A 20,859-nucleotide genomic window follows, 5' to 3' on the forward strand; every position below is an offset into this window, starting at 1 on the left:
TCTCCAGGAATCTCCTTGGAGGAAATAGGGCCTCCACTGTCCCTGGGGTTTCCCCAATCACACACATTATTTGCTTTTACAATGATTCCTAGGGGGGAAATTTCTACTTCTTACAAACATTTCTACTTAAGAACCTGGTCATTGAACGAATTCAGTTCGTAAGTAGAGGTCCCACTGTATTCAGAAAAAAAGCATTAATTCATGTTGACTATTTTATATCTTATATCCAAGTAGTCTATCCTCCACATTAACCCACCCAGGTTTCATGGTCTGGGGAGTCCAGGGTCTTTCGAGACGGGAGGATGCCACTGCATTTGAATATCCAATTTAGATGGTGGCCCATTTCTGCGAGACTTACTGGGCATTGAGCAGAGTTAAAACAGAACAAAATCTATTATTATACACACTGCCAAAGTTAAAATCCACAGCAACCCAGCCACCTCAACCCAAACCATTAGCATAACCAAGAAGCAGGTCCCTGCGCAGCCTCGGTTAGCCACGATTAGCTGTGATCCCTGCCCTCAATTAGCTATGATCTGCAAAGCGCCGTCGTGAAATTAAGGGGCTGTGAAAACCCCAAACCATTTGCAGGAGTGGAATTGCGGCTTTATTTTCAAGACCGTCACAATAAGAACAAAATAGCTCCCCAGGCTTCCTGCTGCAAGGGAAGTCTCTCTCTCTCTCTCTCTCTCTCCCTTCCTTTCTTTCTTTCTTTCTTTCTTTGTTTCTTTCTTTCTCCCCCTTTCTCCCTCCCCGTCTCTTTTTTTGTCTCTTTCTCTCTCTCCTTCTCTCTCTCTCTTTCTTTCTTTCTTTTTTCCTTCCTTCCTTCCTTCCTTCCTTCCTTCCTTTCTTTCTTTCTTTGTTTCTTTCTTTTCCCCCTTTCACCCTCCCCGACTCTTTTTTTGTCTCTTTCTCTCTCTCCTTCTCTTTCTCTCTCTCTCTCTTTCTTTCTTTCTCTCTTTCTCTCCTTTCCCCTCTTTCTTTCTCTCTGCCTCCCTCCCCCTCTTTCTCTCCTTTTCTCTCCCTCCCTCTCTCTCTTTCTTTCTCCATATCTCCCTCTCCCTCTCTCTCTCTCTCTTTTTCTCTTTCTCTTTTTCTTTCTCTCCCTCCCTCCCTCCTTATCACTTTCTCTCTCTCTCCCTACCTCTTTCTTCTTTCTTTCTCTCTCTCCTTCCCCCCTCTCCCTCCCCCTCTCTCCATCTCTCTCACACACACGCACACACACACAGACACACACACCGTTCTTGGCAGGTGGCAAGTAGGGAAGGTACCTAGTCCAGCCTGGCTGCTTTCCCCAGTCTAGTGGTAGAAAAACCAGGGAGGGTTTTGAAGTGGTTTAATCTCCCCATATGTGAAAGACTAGGTGCCTGTTGTGGGTCAGCCCATTGTCTCTCTTCAAGACAATATTTGTACCTCAGGGTTGACCTGATGATGTTCTCTAGTTGGGTCATAAAACATCAACAACCAGGCTCAGGACCTCACAATTCTCCTCCTCCTCCTCCATCGTCTCCTCCTCTTCCTCCCTTCTAGTACTGATGATGTTTCCTGGTTGGTTCATGAAACATCTACAAGAGAAGAACCAAGGTCAGAGCACGAAGGAGCCCCACCATCCTTGTCTTCCTGCTTCTCCTGCTCCTCTCTGCAAACCCTCCTCTGTAGCACTGATGATGTTCCCTAGTCAAGTTATAAAACGTCTGCAAGAATATTTCCAAGCTCAAAGAGCACCCAGGATCCCCTCCTCCTCCTCCTCCTATCTGAAAACCCTCCTCACACGCATGGGCTTCCCTAGTCAAGTAATGTAAGTTCTGCAAGGACCCCAGAGTCCTCCTTCTCAGGATGGTGGGCGTCCTTTCCCCCCTCCCATCTCCCGCCAACGCCGCCTGCCTTGTACACTGGCCCTGTCTTTGTGGTCCAGTTGGCCATCGATAAAAGGAGCGGAGGCCCTTCCCCCCCCCTCCCACAGCCCTCGATCTGGGCTTTTCATTCCATCCCTCGTCCTTCCGAGGTTGGCATCCCAGCCCTTGGAAGACCCGAAGGGGAGGACAAGGCACCTGCTTGGAAGGAAGGAAGGCGTGCAAAGCAACCCATGATTACCATGGTTCATTCTGGGTGGTGGGGGAACCATAGTCACACATACACAGAGAGAGACACACACACACAGAGGCTGGGGAGATTTATTTGGCAGAAGGGGCAGAGCAGCATTGGCAACCAAGTGAAAGGCAGAGAATAGAGCATAGAGCATAGAGCATGGAGCATAGAGAACAGAGAATAGAACAGAACAGAACAGAATAGAACAGAATATAGACAATATATGGAATAGAGAATGGAATTCTTTATTTGCCAGTGTGATTGGATACACAAGGGATTTGTCTTTGGTGCAGAAGCTCTTAGTTTGCTATTTACTGGTATTTTCTTTGTATGCAACACTATAAATGAATTTAAAACTGCTTAATTTTTTTTTTAAAATGGAAATGGCAAAATTGCAATGGAATCGGATCCATTTCAGAGGGAGGGGCGGTGGGGGGAGGGGGAGGGGGGAGACAGGCGCCTTTAAAAGTTGACTTTGAACAAAAGCAGAAAGGCGATAAGATTATTTTCTTGACAGCGTGGGATAAATGGCGCAGGCTGCCTCCTCCATCAACCCCCGTGTGTGTGTGTGTGTGTGTGTGTGTGTGTGTGTGTGTGTGTGAGGATGATGAGTGAGACACGCTGGAAGGAGCCGCAGCTGGGGGGGGGGATCTGGGCCAGGGCAGGTTCTGACAGGGACAAGACAGGCGGTGGAGCATCAGAGAGGCATCTTCAGGGCACGTCAGGCAAGTCGAGATAAAGGCTGAAGCTTTGCCATCTTGACTTCTCCCCCACCTCTCTCTCTCTCTTTCTCTTTCTTTCTTTCTCTCACATCCCCCTTCCTCTTCTCTCTCTCACTTTCACTCCTTCTCTTCTCTCTCTTTCTCTTTTTCACTCTTTTCCTCTCACACACACTCTCTTTCACTCTTTTTCACTTTCTCTCTCCCACTTTCTCTCTTTTACTTTTTCTCATTTCTTTCTCCCTCTCTGTGTGTGTCTCTCTCTTCATACACACACTTTCTCTTTCTCTCTCTCTCTATCCATCCTTTTCACTCTTTCTCTTGTTTTTTCTCTTTCTCTCTCCTTCTCTCTCCCTTTTTCTCTCTCTCACAGTTCCTCTTCCTTTTTCTATCCATCTCTTTTTCACTCTTTCTCTTTCTCTCTCTCCCCTTCTCTCTCATTTTATCTTTTTGTCTCACACTTTCTCTCACTCTCTATCCATCTTGTTTTCACTCTTTCTCTCAGTTTCTTTTTTACTCTTTCTTTATTTCTCTCTCACACACACACATTCTCTATCCATCCTTTTCACTCGTTTCTCTTTCTCTCTTTCTCTATCCTTTCTCCTTCTCTCCCTTATTCTTTTTTCCTCACGCTTTCTCTTTCTCTCTTTTTCTCTTTCTATCCATCTTTTTCACTTTCTCTTTCTCTCATTCTCTTTATTTCCTTCTCTCTCTCTACTTCTCTCCTCTCTCACTTTATCTCTCTATCCATCTCATTTTCACTTTCTCTTACTCTCACTTTCTCTTTCTCTCTTACTTTATTTCTCTCCCTCCTCTCACCTTCTCTCTCCCTTTCTTTCTCTCTCACTCTTTCTCTTTCTCTTTCTCTCCATCTCTTTTTCACTCTTTCTCTCAGTTTCTCTCTTTATTTCTCTCTCTTTCTCTCCTCTCTCCTTCTCTCTCACTTTATCTCTTTCTCTCTCTCTCTCTCTCCTTTTCACTCTTTCTCTCAGTTTTTTACTCTTTCTCTCATTCTCTCTCTCTCTTCCTTCTGCAAAATAGCAGAAGACACACACACACACACACACACACACACACCTTTTTTGCTTCTGGTGCTTCTCTGCCCCGTGAGCCCATCAAAGTCGGATCTTGCTCTGCGTCTGGGCTCAATCCGTCACCTGCCAGCGAGGGCTCCTTCGCCTGACAGCAGGAAAAAGGCAGCCGCAATTAGCCGTAACTATTTCATTTTAGTCAAGTGTCCCATTATAATTTGCATTTCACCTTTTAATTGCAGTTGCCAGAGGAAACACAGGCGCCCGCTGCCTCCCACTCGCCGCCTGTGAAATATGCCAGGTGATATAAAACACGGACAAATGCCGTGGAGAGGCAGCCAGCCCGGAGGTTTATTTGTGTATTGTATTTATTTGTTTTGTCAAGTACAGATTGGTGGTATACAAAGATATAATAATATTTATATACATGATACCAATAAAAGAGAAACATTAGGACAGGGGATGAAAGGCCCACTGGTGCACTTATGCACGCCCCGTACTGACCTCTGAGGAATCGGGAGAGGTCAACAGTGGATGGTCTAAGGGTCAAGTTTTGGAGGTTAGGGGATGATACTACAGTCAGGTAGTGAGTTCAGGGCATCAACTACCTGGTTACTAAAGTTGTATTTCCTGCAGTCAAGTTTAGAGCGGTTTACTTTAAGTTTGTATCTGTTATGTGCTCATGTGTTGTTGTGGTTGAAGCTAAAGTAGTCGTTGACAGGAAGAATGTTGTAGCAGATGATTTTATGGGCTATGCTTAAGTCATGTTGAAGGTGATGTAGTTCTATGCTTTCTAAACCTAGGATTGTCAGTCTAGTTGCATAGGGTATTCTGTTGCGAGTGGAGAAGTGGAGGGATCTTCTAGTAAAGTAACTCTGGACATTTTCTAGGGTGTTGATGTCCGAAATGCAGTGTGGGTTCCAGACAGATGAGCTGTATTCAAGGATTGGCCTGGGGAAAGTTTTGTATGCTCTGGTTAGCAATGTGAGATTACCGGAGCAGAAGCTACGTAGGATTAGGTTTACAACTCTTGAAGCCTTTTTGGAGATGTTGTTGCAGTGGGCTTTGGCACTGAGGTCATTGGATAGGAGTATTCCAAGGTCTTTGAGGGAGTGAGGGTTGTCTGTAAGATCTTGTTTATTCAGCTTCTATTTGGAATTCTGAATCTTTTTGCCAATGTGTAGGACAGAGCATTTGTTGGTTGAGATTTGAAGTTGCCAGATGTTGGAACATTCAGAAACAGAGTCTAGGTCTTTTTGGAGAGTAGTTGTGTTATCGGTGGTGTTGAAAAGTCTGACAACATCGGTGAAGAGAACACAGTTGCTTGTAATGTGATCACAAAGGTCATTTATGTAGAGTATGAAGAGTGTTGTTCCAAGTACACTGTCTTGGGGGTCGCCGCTCTTAACCGGAACAGGATTAGATATGGGGCTCTCTATTTTGACACCTTGTTGTCTGTTTGATAGGATTAAAAGATGTCAAGCTGGTGCAGAGGTTGGTGAGAAATCAATGGCTTACACCCAGAGCCCTCCACTCCTCCACTCACAACGGAATAAATACCCTACGCAACTAGACTTACAATCCTAGGTTTAGAAAGCTTAGAACTAAATAAATTAATCAATTAACATTGGAATTAAAAACTAAGGAAGATTCAGAATATTATGAATGTTGGAGCAAGTTCTACTGCTGGCTGGAGAAAAGGAAAAAGTAATAATTGTATACTTAGTAATAATATTATTAACTGGAATTATTTCTTGGTGACAAATGGGTTAAGGGAAAATAAACATAGGATGAGATATAGAAGTAAGATCAATGTATATGACTTGTTTATAATAATATGCCAAAAATAGTTATGTAATAGGTTGTGAGCACAATCAGAAATGTAGCACAGATTTGTTACACAAATGTCCAATGATTTTAAATGTCTTTTGTTTTGTGTGTTATGTTATGTATATATATAAATAAAAATTTTGTAAAAAAAGAAAAAGAAAGCTTATAACTATGTCACCTTAAACACGACCTATACATAGCCCATAAAATGATCTGCTACAATGTCCTTCCTGTCAATGACAACTTCAGCTTCAACCACAACAACTTGCGGACACACAGCAGATACGTACTTGAAGTAAACCGCTCTAAACTCGACTGCAGGAAATATGACTTTAGTAACTGAATAGGATAATAATGTCCAACCTGCTTGTTGGACCTGTGTCCCTCCTGCCTGGTCTCGGCCAGCAGGGAGGTGACACGGAGCTGGGTCCAGGAGATTACCAACACTTCTTTGAGGGAGGGGTCCTTTCCGGCTCCGTACAAGGAGGCACTTGTGCGCCCCCTCCTCAAGAAGCCTTCCCTGGACCCAGCCATATTAAACAACTATTGTCCTTCCTTTATGGGGAAGGTTGTTGAGAAGGTGGTGTCGTTCCAGCTCCAATGGTCCTTGGAAGAAGCTGATTATCTAGGCCCTCAGCAGTCAGGATTCAGGCCCGGCTACAGCATGGAAACTGCTTTGGTCATGCTGATGGATTATCTCTGGCAGGCCCGAGACAGGGGTTTATCCTCTGTCCTGGTGCTTCTTGACCGCTCAGCGGCTTTTGATACCATTGAACATGGTATCCTTCTGCGCTGGCTGGAGGGATTGGGAGTGGGAAGCACCGTTTTATGGTGGTTCCTCTCCTACATCTCTGGTCGTTCGCAGTCGGTGTTAGCGGGAGGGCAGAGGTCAACTCCTAGGTCCCTACCTTGTGGGGTTCCTCAGGGGTCGGTCCTCTCCCTCCTGCTGTTTAATATCTACATGAAACCGCTGGGGGAGATCATCCAAGGGCAAGGGGTGAGTTATCATCAGTACACTGATGATACTCAGGTGTACATCTCCACCCCGTGTCCACTCAGCGAAGCAGTGGAAGTGATGTGCCGGTGCCTGGAGGCTGTCAGGGTCTGGATGGGTGCCAACAGACTCAGACTCAACCCGGACAAGATGGAGTGGCTGTGGGTCCTGCCTCCCAAGGACACGTTCATCTGTCCATCCATCACCCGGGGGGGGGGGGGAATTGCTGATCCCTCAGAGAGGGTCTGCAACTTGGGTGTCCTCCTTGATCCACAGCTGACCTTAGAACCTCATCTTTTGGCTGTAGCGAGTGGGGCGTTTGCCCAAGTTCGCCTGGTGCATCAGTTGCGGCCCTATTTGGACCGGGAGTCTTTGCTCATGGTCCCTTAACACCTCGAGACTTGACTACTGCAATGCTCTCTACACGGGGCTACCTTTGAAGAGTGTTTTAATAATTGTTATTAATTGGACTTGTATGCCGCCCCTCTCTGAAGACTCGGGGCTTAATAAATAATAAGACTTAATAAATAATAAATATTTGTGCCAGGCCAAAATTCTGCCTGAGCCAGATGGATGACCTCCAGGGTTTATCCAGCAGAGAGCAGGGTCAAAAGGTCCTGCGCCCCCAACCACAGAAACCCCGGCAGGGTCACAGAGGTCACCCATCTGGCTCAGGCAGAATTTTGGCCTGGCATAAACTGAGCTACAAACATCAGACGCTGGAGGAAAGGCGGAGGCACATTTTGGTAGTAACAAACTCTCTCAACTACAATGAACGTTTCCCTCCACTTGGGGCCACATGGAGGGCCCCGTCCGGCCAAGCTCTCTAGGGACAATCTTGACTTAGACCTTGAGGGGCTTCAGGAGAAGCCAAACCAGGGGGGCTTGGCTGGGCCTGTCCCAGGATCCTAAGAAAGCTGCTGGGTTTAGACATGCATTCTGCAACTGCTGTGGGAACAGGGAGTTACCAGCCAAAGACTTTCAAATTTCTAAGTTTTATATCTCAAGACCTAAAATGGTCCCCTAACATCAAAAATGTCATCAAAAAAGCACAACAAAGAATGTTCTTTCTGTGCCAACTCAGGAAGCTCAAACTGCCCAAGGAGCTGCTGATCCAGTTCTACAGAGGAATCATTGAGTCTGTCATCAGCATCTCTCTAACTGTCTGGTTTGGTTCTGCAACCCAACAAGACCGACACAGACTTCAGAGGAGAATCAGAACTGCAGAAAAATCAATGGCTTCCAATCTGCCTTCCGTTGAGGACCTTCATAATGCACAAGTCAAAAAGAGGGCCGTGAAAATACAATATTTACTGACCCCTCGCATTCTGGACGTAAAATGTTTCAACTCCTACCCTCCAAACGTCGCTACAGAGCCCTGCACACCAAGACAACTAGACACAAGAACATTTTTCCCAAATGCCATCCCTCTGCTAAACAAACAATTCCCTCAACACTGTCCAACTTTTTACTATGTCTGCAGTACTATTACTACTAGTTTTTTTCCTCATAATTCCTATCACCCATCTCCTCCCACTTAGGACTGTAACTTGTTGCTTGCATCCTTATGATTTTTATTAATATTGCTTGTTTCCCCATTGCTTAATTGACCCCTATGACAATCATTAAGTGTGCTATCTCAGGATTCTTGACAAATGTATCTTATCCTTTGATGTACAGTGAGAGCATCTGCACCAAAGACAAATTCCTTGTGTGTCCAATCACACTTGGCCAAGAAAGAATTCATTCTATTCTGTTCTGTTCTGTTTCCTACTCCATCATATCCTAATTCTATTCTATTCTATTCTATTCTAGTCTAGTCTAGTCTAGTCTATTCTAGTCTAGTCTAGTCTAGTCTAGTCTATAGTCTAGTCTAGTCTAGTCTAGTCTAGTCTATAGTCTAGTCTAGTCTATAGTCTAGTCTAGTCTAGTTTCTTTTCTTTTATGGACACTGACAGCATCTGCACCAAAGACGAATCACACTTGGTCAATCAAGAATTCTAGTCTATTCTATTCAAAGGGAGCCAGTGGGCTTCGGGAGCTGTCCGCGCTCGAGGTGCTGAACAGCCAGAGTCCGTCCCAGGTTGGCAAGACGAGCGAGGAAGGCGCTTAGCTTAACGGCCATCCAGGGCGCAGATACGGCGCGGTGTGTGTGTGTGTAACTCAGCCAGCCTGGTGGCCGGGCGTGCGCCCAGCAAAGGGCTCCAGTCCAGACCCAAAGCGGCACCGGGGGCTCCCACCAGAAATAGAATAGAATTCTTGATTGGCCAAGTGTGCTTGGACACCCAAGGAATTGGTCTTTGGTGAATAGGAAAGGATAGGATAGGAAAAGAAAGGAAAGGAAAGGAAAGGGGGAAATAGAAAAATACAATAGAATAGAGTAGAAAAGAAAATGGAATAGAAAATGGAATAAAGAATGGAATGGAACAGAACAGATCAGAACAGAATAGAATAAATAGAATTCTTGATTGGCCAAGTGTGCTTGGACACACAAGGAATTGGTCTTTGGTGCAGATGTTCTCGGTGTACATAAAGGAAAAGGTACATTAGAATAGAATAGAATAGAATAGAATAGAATAGGACAGGACATAATTCTTTCTTGGCCAAGTGTGATTGTCTTTGGTGCAGATGCGCTGAGACAGTGTTCATAAAAGAAAAGAGACATTTGTAGAAAATATCCAGCCGCCAGGGCCACCCACCCACCCAACGCCCACCCCGCAGGAGGGAGAACAAATGGGGGCAGCCCTAACTCCCCCCCTCCCTCTTGCTGGAGCCAAATTCAGCCCCCTCTATTGCGCAGACTGGAAAACCCCACTCGCGCGCCCCCCTCTTCAAAAAAGGAGGAGAGGGAGGCGCTGCGTGCATTGCCCCTCCGCACCCCTTACCCAAAAGGCTGGCAGGCAGCCCCCTCCTCTCCCTCCCGCCCACCCGGGGGGTTTTTGCAAAGCTCCCTTCGGACAAACTTTAGCCATCCATCAAGCCCCAGCTCGGGATCCCTCCGCCGTGCGTGCAAGAGAGCCGGGAGCGCGCGGGGCCGCGCGTGGAAGAGCGAAGCGAGAGAGAGAGAGTGACAGCCAGCCAGCCAGCCAGCCAGCCAGCCAGCCGCGGCACGGCGGCGCCCCCTCCGCCGTAGGGAAGAGTCCCGCAGTCTCGGGCTGGCCAGCGGAGGAAGAGGCGGCGGCAGGAGCGGGCTGGGGGTCTCGGGCGGCAGCTGCTTTGGCTCGGCGCCCCCCACCCCCGGATGTGAGAGGCGGCCCGGCTAGGGGAGCAGGATGGGGGGCGCCTTCGGCCTGACCCTGGCGCTCTGCCACTCGCTGGGGCTCTACTGGCAGCTCGGCGCCGCTTCGCGACCCCCGCAGTGGGAGAATCAGATTTCGGGCAACGGTGAGTCGGGGGGGCAGAGGGAGGGAGGGGGGTCTGGGAAAGAAAGGGAGGATTCGCACCCTCCTCCATCGTTCCTTCCCTTGGCCGGCTCTCTTGGGGGGGGGTCCATCTCACCATTCCCAGGGGTCCCCCCGCCAGGGACCCTCCCTGTCCGTGGCCCGTGTGGGCTGAGCTCTCGGCGGCTCCCCGCGGGCGGGGTGGGGTGCGGGGCGCCCGAGTGCCGCGGGAGTCGGCTCGGCTTGGCGCGCGCACGGTGCCTCGTTTGGGGTGGGGTGGGGGTCGCGCCCCATCGCACCGGCCGGCCGGCAATCTGGGGTCCCGGGCTGCAGCCGGGAAGGAGGCTCCGTGGTGCTGTCGGGGATTAGGCGGGGGGAGCGGGCCATGTTACCGGGGGGGCGGGGGGGAGAGAGAAGCGCGCCCCCCCCGTCACTCGCTTTGTCTTGGGGAGCGGCTGCTGGCGCCCCCTCCCAGGCAGAGTTTGCAAGGGGGGTCACTAAAAACGAGGCCGGTGCTTCTGGGGGGGCAGCAAGCGACCCTCGCCCCTCTGCGCTGCCTGGAGGGGGGGAGCAGCAGCTCAGGCTCCGCTTCCTGCCTGGAGGGGGGGGGTTGTCCATCCCCGCCCGATTTTTCGGCAATTCCTCTCCGACTCCCTCCCTCCCCTCTCCGGGTGTCCCAACAGTTCTTCCCTTCTTTGTGCGGGAATGTTAAAGGTGTGGGGAGGGGTCTTTCCCGATTCCCCCGCTCTCCCGGGCCAGGCACAGCGCCTCGGATGCCCCGTTTCAGCACCGGATAGTCTGGCCAGGAGCCCTTTGGCCCACTCGGGGGGGGGGGGGGGCGGCATGAAACTGACATCTGTCTTGGCCACTTTTACTGCATGTATGTATGTACGTGTGTGACCTGGACTGACTGAGTTATTGGGGTTCGCAGTTTTAGATTTTCCTTATTGGATTTTTTTTTGTTTGCATTTTTATATTCTTGTAAACCGCCCTGAGTCCTTCGGGATTGGGCGGCGTAGAAGTCGACTCAATAAATCAATCAATCAATAAATAATAAATCTCTCCCCTCCCCGGGTTTGGAGAGCCAACGGCGCGGCTGGGGAGGCTCCAGAGGACGGGCGGGGGAGGGGGGCTTTGTCAACCAAGAGCTCTTGGCGAGGGTCGGTGGGGGGAAGAGCTCCTCTTGGGGTGGACTTCCCCCCCCCCCAAAAAAAACCACGGCTGGGTGGACTTTTCTCCTCCATCTCCTCCTCCTCCTCTCCTTCTTTTCCGCTTCCTCCACCTTTTCTTCCTCTCCCTCCTCCTTCTTTTCTTCCTCTTCCTCCTCTTCCTCCTCCTCCTTTTGTTCCTCCTCCTTCTCTTCTCTTCCTCTTCCTCCTCCTCTTTCTCCACCTTTTCCTCCTCCTCATCCTCCTTCTCTTCCTCCTCCTCTTCCTCCTCCTTTTCCCCTTCTCTTCCTCTTCCTCTTCCTCTTCTCCTCCTATTCTTCCTCCTCCTCCTCCTCTTCCTCCTCCTCCTTTTGTTCCTCCTCCTCTTCTTCTTCTCTTTCTCCTTTTCCTCTTCCTCCTCCTCCTGTTCCTCCTCCTTTTCCCCCTTTTCTTCCTCTTCCTCATCCTCCTTTTCTTCCTCTTCCTCATCCTCCTTTTGCCCCTCCTCCTCCTTTTCTTCTTTCTTCTCTTCCTCTTCCTCCTCCTTCTCCTCTTCCTTCTCCTGTGGTCATTTGTGCCCAGCGCTTCTTCCGACGCGGGTCTGGGAGAGAGAGCGACGGGAAGGCAAAACTGACCAGGCTGACTTGGAAAGGGAGGAGCGGCGGGACCCACGGGTGGGCTTCCTCCCCACCCCTCCCGGGCGCTGCTCCTGGTCTTCGCCCCCTTGCGCGAGAGCCTCCCGGCAGAGAGGAAGGAGCCGGGCGAAAGGGTCGATTCAGCCTCCCCCTCCCCTCCACCGGCCCCTTACACGAGGGTCCAGAAGCCCCCTCCCCCGGTGCCAGGCGGGCGAGCGAGAGGGCAGCGCGCCCAACCGCCGCTCGCTGCAGGACCCTCGTTTTCCCTCCCCGGCGTGGCAGCTCCGGCGGGGGCGTCCAGTCGCATCCTTCGCTTCTCCTGCAGGCCGCGCGGGGGCCTCCCGGCCGCGCCAACTTTTCGGGGGGCTCCTCGGGGACCCTCCCCGCCCCCCTTCTTCCTCGACCGGCCTGGTTGGAGAGGAGGGGGGTCGGGATGGGACAGCGGGGGGCGGCGGGCGGCGGCGGGGAAGCGCCGGGGCGTTGCGAGGCCTCCGTCTCCCGGCACTCCGGCAGCGATCTCTCCCCCCCTTAGCCGTTCATCCTGGAAGGGGTGGAATAACTGGGGGGGGGGGGGCTTGTCCCAAGCGTTGTCTCCTTGTCTCTTTGCTTGCTTTATTGATTGGCTTATTGGTATCCGAAAGGATTGGCGTCGCATCCAGAATCCAGCCATAAATGGCATGTACGGTTTTTCAATTGTGGGATGAAAATGTTTGAAAATTGTGTGTTTTTAAAAGAGATTTTAATATTATTTATATGTTTTCATCTTTGTTGTGAGCCGCCCAAAGTCCCCAGAGAGGTGTGTGGCATACACATTGAATTACTGTAAATAAATAAAGAAGGAAGGAAATATTGGAGGGAGGGAGGGAGGGAGGGAGGAAGGAAGGAAGGAAGGAAGGAAGGAAGGAAGGAAGGAAGGAAGGAAGGAAGGAAAAGGCCAATTTGATAAAAGTGACCTGGGTGGGGGGATGTTTAGATGCCTGGGGCTTTCTTTATCCCTTGCTTCTTTGCTGCTCCATGGAGGAGGGTGCAAAAAAAGGAGAATTTTGGAGGTGGGTGGAACCTGGCTGGGGTTCTAAGTGATGGATGTCTTTGGCCTGTCATCTATAATCATAAACCCTAACCTTAGCCTTCATGTTTGAAAGCTCTTTGGTGGTTTCAAAGCTTGGCAGTTTTCTTACCAAACTCACCTACGTCATCAACGTCACCTAGTTTGGTAAGTAAACTGCCAAGCTTTGAAACCACCAAAGACCCCCCAGTCGTTGTGGTCATCGTCCTCCTCCCCTCCCTTCCCCACTGGCAACTTCACTTCCTTCCACCCTAGTTGGGTCATCGAATGTCTGCAAGAAAACACCCGAGCTCAGAGAACGCCAAGGACCCCACCGTTCAACCCTGAGCTACAGATATTCAACCTTTCATTCTCCTTCTCCTCCTTCTCCTTCTCCCTCTGCTACCTCCATCTTCCCTCCTTCTCCTTCACTTTCTCCTTCTCCTGTCTCCATCTTCCTTCCTTCTCCTCCTCCTTCTCTTTGCAAACTCCACTCCCTTCTAGCACTGATGACGTTCCCTAGTTGGGTCAGGAAACATCTGCAAGAAACCCCCAAGTTCAGAGCGCACCAACCATCTTAGTTGCCCGTAAGTGAAGGTCTCTGCCAGAGGCTTAAACAACTTGACCTTTTCTGACCAGGCATCGCCTTGAGAGAGGGAGAGAGCAGCCCCAGGGTTTTTTTGGGCAGGGGAAACATTACATATTAGCTGGGTTCACTGGAGAGGTTATGTTCACACAAGATGTCGTTCCCAAACAAATAATTAAATTAAATTAAATTAAATGGGACTCAAGGCGACTTAATAATAATAATAATAATAATAATAATAATAATAATAATAATAATAATGATAATTTTATGTTAAATGTGTGTTTGTGTGTATGTCAATTTTAAGAAAATCGATAAAGTTTATTATAAAATAATAATAATAATAATAATAATAATAATAATAATAATAATAATAAAAAACCCTACCAATCCAATCAAACCAACATACATGATCAATCCATCACAATCTCCGCAGCCTTTCGGAAGGCCAGTAAACCCTTTCCTGGACTCGATCTCGAAGCCTGCAGAAGGAGGCCGGCAGGTTGGAAGGCAGGCAGGCATGTTAGAAGACAACGTCACTTGTGAAAAGTCAATTTCGGGGCCCAGCAGGTGCAAGAACAATGCAGCTGGCCAAGGACTCAATGCTCAAGACTGACAGGGGCTGAGTTCAATACATGCCAAGGATGAAACATAGAAGAAACTGTACTATTTCCTGTATTTTATCTTAGGATGCATCTATGTTTATCCCAGGCACGTTTAAATTCAGTTCCTATGGATTTGCCAACCAGTGACCATGTCTCCTGGAAGTTTGTTCCAAGGATCTACTACTCTTTTGGTAAAATAATATTTTCTCACGTGGCTTTTGATCTTTCCCCCAACTGACCTCAGATTGTGTCCCCTTGTTCTTGTGTTCACTTTCCTATTAAAAACACTTCCCTCCTGGACCTTATTTAACCCTTTCACATATTTAAATGTTTTGATCATGTCCCCCCTTTTCCTTCTGTCCTCCAGACTCTACAGATTGAGTTCATGATGTCTTTCCTGATACGTTTTATGCTTAAGACCTTCCACCATTTTTGTAGCAAATCTTTGGACCCGTTCAATTTTATCAATATCTTTTTGTAGGTGAGGATAGATAGATAGATAGATAGATAGATAGATAGATAGATAGATAGATAGATAGAGATAGATAGATAGATAGAGAGAGAGAGAGAGAGAGAGAGAGAGAGAGAGAGAGATGATGGTGACATGGAGCTGGGTCCAGGAGATTGTCAACGCTTCTTTGGGGAGGGGGTCCTTTCTGGATCCCTACAAGGAGGCACTTGTGCACCCCCTCCTCAAGAAGCCTTCCCTGGACCCAGCCATTCTTAACAACTATCGGCCAGTCTCCAACCTTCCCTTTATGGGGAAGGTTATCAAGAAGGTGGTGGCGCTCCAACTCCAACGGTTCTGGGAAGAAGCCGATTATCTAGGCCAGTGGTCCCCAACGTTTTTTCCACCAGGGACCAGTTTCAGCAAGACAATTTTTCTATGGCCCAGTGGGGGCGGAAAGGGGCGTGGTTGGGGCCGGGATTAAGCATGGGGGTGCTGGTCCTCCCCGCCCCTCTTTCCCGCCATCGTCCTGTGGCCGGCAGAACCTGCCTCCCAAGCCCTCTTGCCCAGCGGGAGCTAAGCGCTGGAGAGAGGGGGTCAGGCTGGCCCTCTTGCCTCCCCCCAGCCAAAAACGCAAAAGCGCCCCGCGGCAGAAGCCAAAAGAGGCTTGAGCCTCTCGGTCCTTCCCGCCCCTCTGTCCCATCCATCGTCCTGTGGCCGGCAGAACCTGCCTCCCGAGGCCTCTTGCCCGGCGGGAGGCGAAGCGCTGGAGGGAGGGGGTGGCGGCATGAGGGCCGGCAGCTGCTGACTCCACGGACCGGTGCAACATGCCCCGCGGCCCGGTACTGGTCCGCGGACCGGTGGTTGGGGACCCCTGATCTAGGCCCTAAGCAGTCAGGATTCAGGCCCGGCTACAGCATAGAAACTGCTTTGGTCGCGTTGATGGATGATCTCTGGCGGGCGCGGGACAGGGGTTTATCCTCTGTCCTGATGCTTCTTGACCTCTCAGCAGCTTTCGATACCATCGACCATGGTATCCTTCTGCGCCGGCTGGAGGGGTTGGGAGTGGGAGGCACTGTTCTCCAGTGGTTCTCCTCCTACCTCTCCGGTCAGTCAGTGTTAGTGGGGGGTCAGAGGTCGACCTCTAGGTCTCTCCCCCCTGCTATTTAATATTTACATGAAACCGCCGGGCGAGATCATCCAGAGGCATGGGGTGAGGTATCATCAGTTTGCTGATGATACCCAGTTATACATCTCCACCCCATGTCCAGTCAGCGAAGCAGTGGAAGTGATATGCCGGTGCCTGGAGGCTGTTAGGGTCTGGATGGGTGTCAACAGACTCAAACTCAACCCTGATAAGATGGAGTGGCTGTGGGTTTTGCCTCCCAAGGATAATTCCATATGTCCTTCCATTAGCCTGGGGGGGGGGGGAAATTACTGACCCCCTCAGAGAGGGTCCGCAACTTGGGCGTCCTCCTTGATCCACAGCTCACATTAGAGAACCATCTTTCAGCTGTGGCGAGGGGGGCGTTTGCCCAGGTTTGCCTGGTGCACCAGTTGCGGCCCTATCTGGACAGAGAGTCACTGCTCACAGTCACTCATGCCCTCATCACCTCGAGGTTCAACTACTGCAATGCTCTCTACATGGGGCTACCTTTGAAGAGTGTTTGGAAACTTCAAATCGTGCAGAATGCAGCTGCGAGAGCAATCATGGGCTTCCCTAAATATGCCCATGTTACACCAACACTCCGCAGTCTGCATTGGTTACCGATCAGTTTCTGGTCACAATTCAAAGTGTTGGTTATGACCTATAAAGTTGGCCTTCTCCGGGTCCCGTCGACTAAACAATGTTGTTTGGCGGGACCCAGGGGAAGAGCCTTCTCTGTGGCGGCTCTGACCCTCTGGAACCAGCTCTCCCCCAGAGATCAGAATTGCCCCCACCCTCCTCACCTTTCGTAAGCTCCTTAAAACCCACCTCTGTCGTCAGGCATGGGGGAATTGAGATATTCCTTTCACCCCAGGCCTATACAATTCATGCATGGTATGTTTGTGTGTATGTCTGGTTTTTAATAAGGGTTTCTTAGGTTTTTTTAGTATTAGATTTGTCATATGCTGTTTTATTATTGTTGTTAGACGCCCCGAGTCTACGGAGAGGGGTGGCATACAAATCTAATAAATGAATGAATGAATGAATGAATGAATGAATGAATGAATGAATGAATGATAGATAAATAGATAGATAGAGATAGATAGATAGATAGATAGATAGAGATAGATAGATATAGATAGAGAGAGAGAGAGATAGAGATAGAGAGAGAGACACAGACAGAGAGAGAGAGAGATCCTGTGTATATCATCTATCAATTTAAAACCAATTCAGAAGAAAGAAAGGGAGCAAAATTTGAAACAAATGAAACAATAGGCTCGACCTACAGGAATTTCGCCTCTTCTGCAGAAAAACCTTCTGCCTTCCGGATGCTTTCATTGTACAGAAAGTTTCCATCAGAACGAAAAGTGGGATTTTAATGGGGATTTAAATAGGGGAGGGGAAATCACCTCTTTTCTCTCACTGTAAGATCTCCTCTGTTTCTGATGTCAATCACCCAGCCAATCAATCAGCTGCTCTCCCCCTCTACCCCCCCCCCCCCGAAAACCCCCTGCAAGCGCTTGACTTAAAAGGCTGAACCGTTATGTAAAACAGCTTTGCCTCCTTTATTAAATGCCGCACAGAATATCGGAGGTTGCCTCTTCTGACTGCCAAGCAGGATCTGGGGGGGCAAAGGGGTGGAAGGAAGCCGGAGACCCCCTCCCTTCTTTTCCAGGGGTCCTTAAAGGCCTCCGGGTGGCTGGACGCGGGTGCGAATGACGCCTAAAACCACCACCCCCGTTTCCAGCAGGTGGGATTTTTCTGCCTAAAATGCAACACCCCAGAGATGTGTTAGAGTTTTCTTTCCACCTTTTTTGCAAAACCACATTTATGCCTGGGGAGAAATCAAATCTATTTCCCCCCCAATGATGACCTTTGAATCCTACGAGTTTTGTCGCATTGCTTTCATTGTGGTTTCCAACACACACAAACACACACACACACACAAAATCCTAAGCGTGTCCTTTAGCCATAAATCCTACCTGCCCATATCTGGGGTGTGGAGGGGTTTCCAGCTGGCATTTCTGAGAATGGGAGGATCTTTCTTTCTTTCTTTCTTTCTCTCCTTCCCTCCCTCCCCTTCCTTTGTCTTCCTTCCTTCCTTCCTTTTTCCTTTCCTTCTTTCTTTCTCCCCCTCCCCAGAATCGGACTCAGATTCCCTGATCAGCTCGATTTGCCAATGCTAAAGACTGGCACCTTGTTCCTGATTTTGCAAATGTCCCACTTCCCTTTGGGGGTCCCCACATTCTGCATGGTATCCAGGCAAGTAAAGCCAGCTCTGCCCCCCCCCCTTTCCTCTGTGGGCAGCCAGCATCCTGCTTGGCTGTTTCACACTGTAGAGTCCAGCTCCCCTCTTCCTTCACCACTCCTTCTCCTCTTCTTCCTCCTTCTCCTTCTCCTACTCCTTCAACTCCCCCTTCTCCTACTCCTCCTTTTCCTCCTGTCTCTATCTTCCTTCCTTCTTCTTCTTCTTCCTCCTCCTTCACCACCACATCTTCTCCTTCTGCTCCTCCTCTTGCTCCTTCTCCTGTCTCCATCTCCTCTTCTGCTCCTCCTCTACCTCCTCGTCCTTCTCCACCACCGCCCCCTCTCCTTTTTCTTCTCTTCCTCCTCCTTCTCCTGTCTCCATCTTCTTCTTTTCCTCCTTCTCCTTCTCCTCATCTTCCTTCTCCTCCACCACCCCTTTTCCTTTGGCTCCTCTTCTTCCTCCTTCTCCTGTCTCCATCTTCTCCTCCTCCTCCTCCTCCTCCTCATCTTCCTTCTCCTCCACTTCTTCTCCTTCGGCTCCTCTTCTTCCTCCTCCTCCCTCTTCTCTCCTCCTCCTCTTTCCCCTTCCCTTTCTCTTCCCTCTTCCCTCCCAAGCAGAGACCTTCAATCCCCCTCGTGTAACTGCCAGCCTGGCCCTGAGACCTCCCTCGTTGCCCCTCGGCGAGATTCTTCCTGTCCAAGCAGCCTCTGACTCGAGAACGTGGTCAAAGGGCCTTGTGAGATAAATGAACAGGAGTCCAGAAGGAGAATAAAAGAAAAAGCTGTTTATTTTAAGGACATGTGCAGGACTGGGCTGGGGATAAGATAAATATCTGTATCACAGAGGTAATTTCCAAATACCAAATGCCATATATTTACACTTCTTCCTCTGCCCTTTGTGGAACTTTCCCCTCCAAGACAGCCCCCCCCCCCATTACAAAACAGCCTTATGCAACATTATTGGCAAGCGTTTACATCTGTTTGCTCTGATGCATGGTGGAATTCGGTACTCTCCAACCTCTGAGATGGTCATTAATCACCACCTATATTCCAGGTTTATGTCCTTATCAGGTCAGCTTGCCCCAAGTCTCCCACATATTCCCCACAAACCCTACCCTTTTAGAGACGAGCACATCCTGTTTACTAAGGTTAACTGCAGCTGGGTACGCCAAGGTACATTGTCTTAGGAAACATAGAAACATAGAAGTCTGACGGCAGAAAAAGACTCCTGGTCCATCTAGTCTGCCCTTATACTATTTGCTGTATTTTATCTTAACATGGATATAAGTTTATCTCAGGCATGTTTCAATTCAGTTACTGCGGATTACCGACAATGTCTGCTGGAAGTTTGTTCCAAGCATCTACTACTCTTTAGGTCAAATCATATTTTCTCATGTTGCTTTCTGATCTTTCCCCCAAATAACCTCAGATTGTGTCCCCTTGTTCTTGTGTTCACTTCTTATTAAAAACACTTCCCTCCTGAACCTTCTTATTTAACCCTTTAACATATTTAAATGTTTCGATCATGTCCCCCCTTTTCCTTCTGTCCTCCAGACTAGACAGATGGAGTCCATGAAGTCTTTCCTGATACGTTTTATGCTTAAGACCTTCCACCATCTTTGGACCCTTCAATTTGATCAATATCTTTTTGTAGGTGAGGTCTCCAGAACTGGACACAGTATTATTCCAAATGGGGTCTCACCAGCGCTCTATACAGCGGGATCACAATCTCCTTCTTCCTGCTTGTTATACCTCTAGCTATGCAGCCAAGCATCCTACTCGCTTTTCCTACCACCCGACCACACTGCTCACCCATTTTGAGAAATTTTGAGAAATCACTACCAATAAATCCTTCTCTTCTGAAGTTTTTGCTAACACAGAACTGCCAAAACAATACTCAGATTGAGGATTCCTTTTCCCCAAGTGCATTATTTTACATTTGGAAACATTAAACTGCAGTTTCCACTGCTTTGACTATTTATCTAGTAAAGCTAAACCATTTGCCGTATTACAGACGCCTCCAGGAATATCAACCCTATTGCACACTTTAGAGTCATCGGCAAATAGGCAAACCTTCCCTACCCAACCTTCCTGTTTAAAACACATCCTGTTTATTAAGGTTAACTGCAGATGGATAGGCCAGACTACATTTATTAGTATGTAATCATGTCGTGATTTCAACACAACTCTTCTTGTAGTCTTTTACCAGACCAAAGGGTCATATAAGGGAATGGGGGCTTTTATCCGTTTCTCACAGGCCTTCCCATGGAGTCTTGGGTCAATGAAGGCCTGTCCAGCAGAGTTTTCCCAGCCATCTCTCTTGGCTTTTCATTTTTATGGGTTCTCCTCCTCTTAATCATACCTTTATTTATTTATTCATTCATTCATTCATTCATTCATTTATTATTTAATTCAATGTGTATGCCACCCAACTCCCTAAAGACTCTTCCGTTTAATCAATGAAAGTGAGGACAAACCAAGGGAAATATTTCTTCACCCAGAGGGTTATTGGTTTATGGAATTCACTTCCAGAAGAGGCCGTGACAGCTGTCAGCCTGGATAGGCAGGATTAGACAGATTCATGGATGCCAAGCATATAGATGGTTATTGAAACAGATGTCCATGTGCCACATCTATTTTGGTTGAGGTAGGCCGGGTTCCCTTGGGTCCCATTTGTTGGGGTTCAGGGGAAAGGGAGGGTCTTGCCTTCTCTTTCTGCTCAAGATCCCCATGGACAATTGGTGGGCCACTGTGGGACACAGAATGCTGGACTCGATGGGCTTTGGCCTGATTCCGCAGGGCTCTTCTTAGGTTCTTATGAAAGAAAGGCAATATGACTAGCCTAATGAAGGGAAGGACCAGAGGTGGCATGATAACATCTACCAATATTTGAGGGGCTGCCACAGAGAGGAAGGAGGGGGTCAAGCTATTCTCCAAAGCCCCTGAAGGCAGCGCA

The 20,859-nt window shown here is 48.8% G+C and overlaps 2 protein-coding genes across 2 annotated transcripts in view; both read left to right on the forward strand.

Annotated features, from left to right (window-relative positions):
* Nucleotides 1–5,411, forward strand: part of CTNNBL1 (catenin beta like 1) — a 105,790-nt gene extending 100,379 nt beyond the window's left edge. The window contains exon 16 of the mRNA XM_070744258.1: nucleotides 5,305–5,411. Within this exon, the coding sequence (XP_070600359.1) occupies nucleotides 5,305–5,411 (107 nt within the window). The remainder of the gene's footprint in view (nucleotides 1–5,304) is intronic.
* A 4,465-nt stretch (nucleotides 5,412–9,876) lies between these two features.
* VSTM2L (V-set and transmembrane domain containing 2 like) overlaps nucleotides 9,877–20,859 on the forward strand; it is a 58,961-nt gene continuing 47,978 nt past the window's right edge. Inside the window, exon 1 of the mRNA XM_070744259.1 lies at nucleotides 9,877–10,046. Within this exon, the coding sequence (XP_070600360.1) occupies nucleotides 9,935–10,046 (112 nt within the window). The 5' untranslated portion in view covers nucleotides 9,877–9,934. The remainder of the gene's footprint in view (nucleotides 10,047–20,859) is intronic.

This window comes from Erythrolamprus reginae, chromosome 3, assembly GCF_031021105.1.
Source record: "Erythrolamprus reginae isolate rEryReg1 chromosome 3, rEryReg1.hap1, whole genome shotgun sequence".
NCBI classification, from domain to species: Eukaryota; Metazoa; Chordata; class Lepidosauria; order Squamata; family Dipsadidae; genus Erythrolamprus; species Erythrolamprus reginae.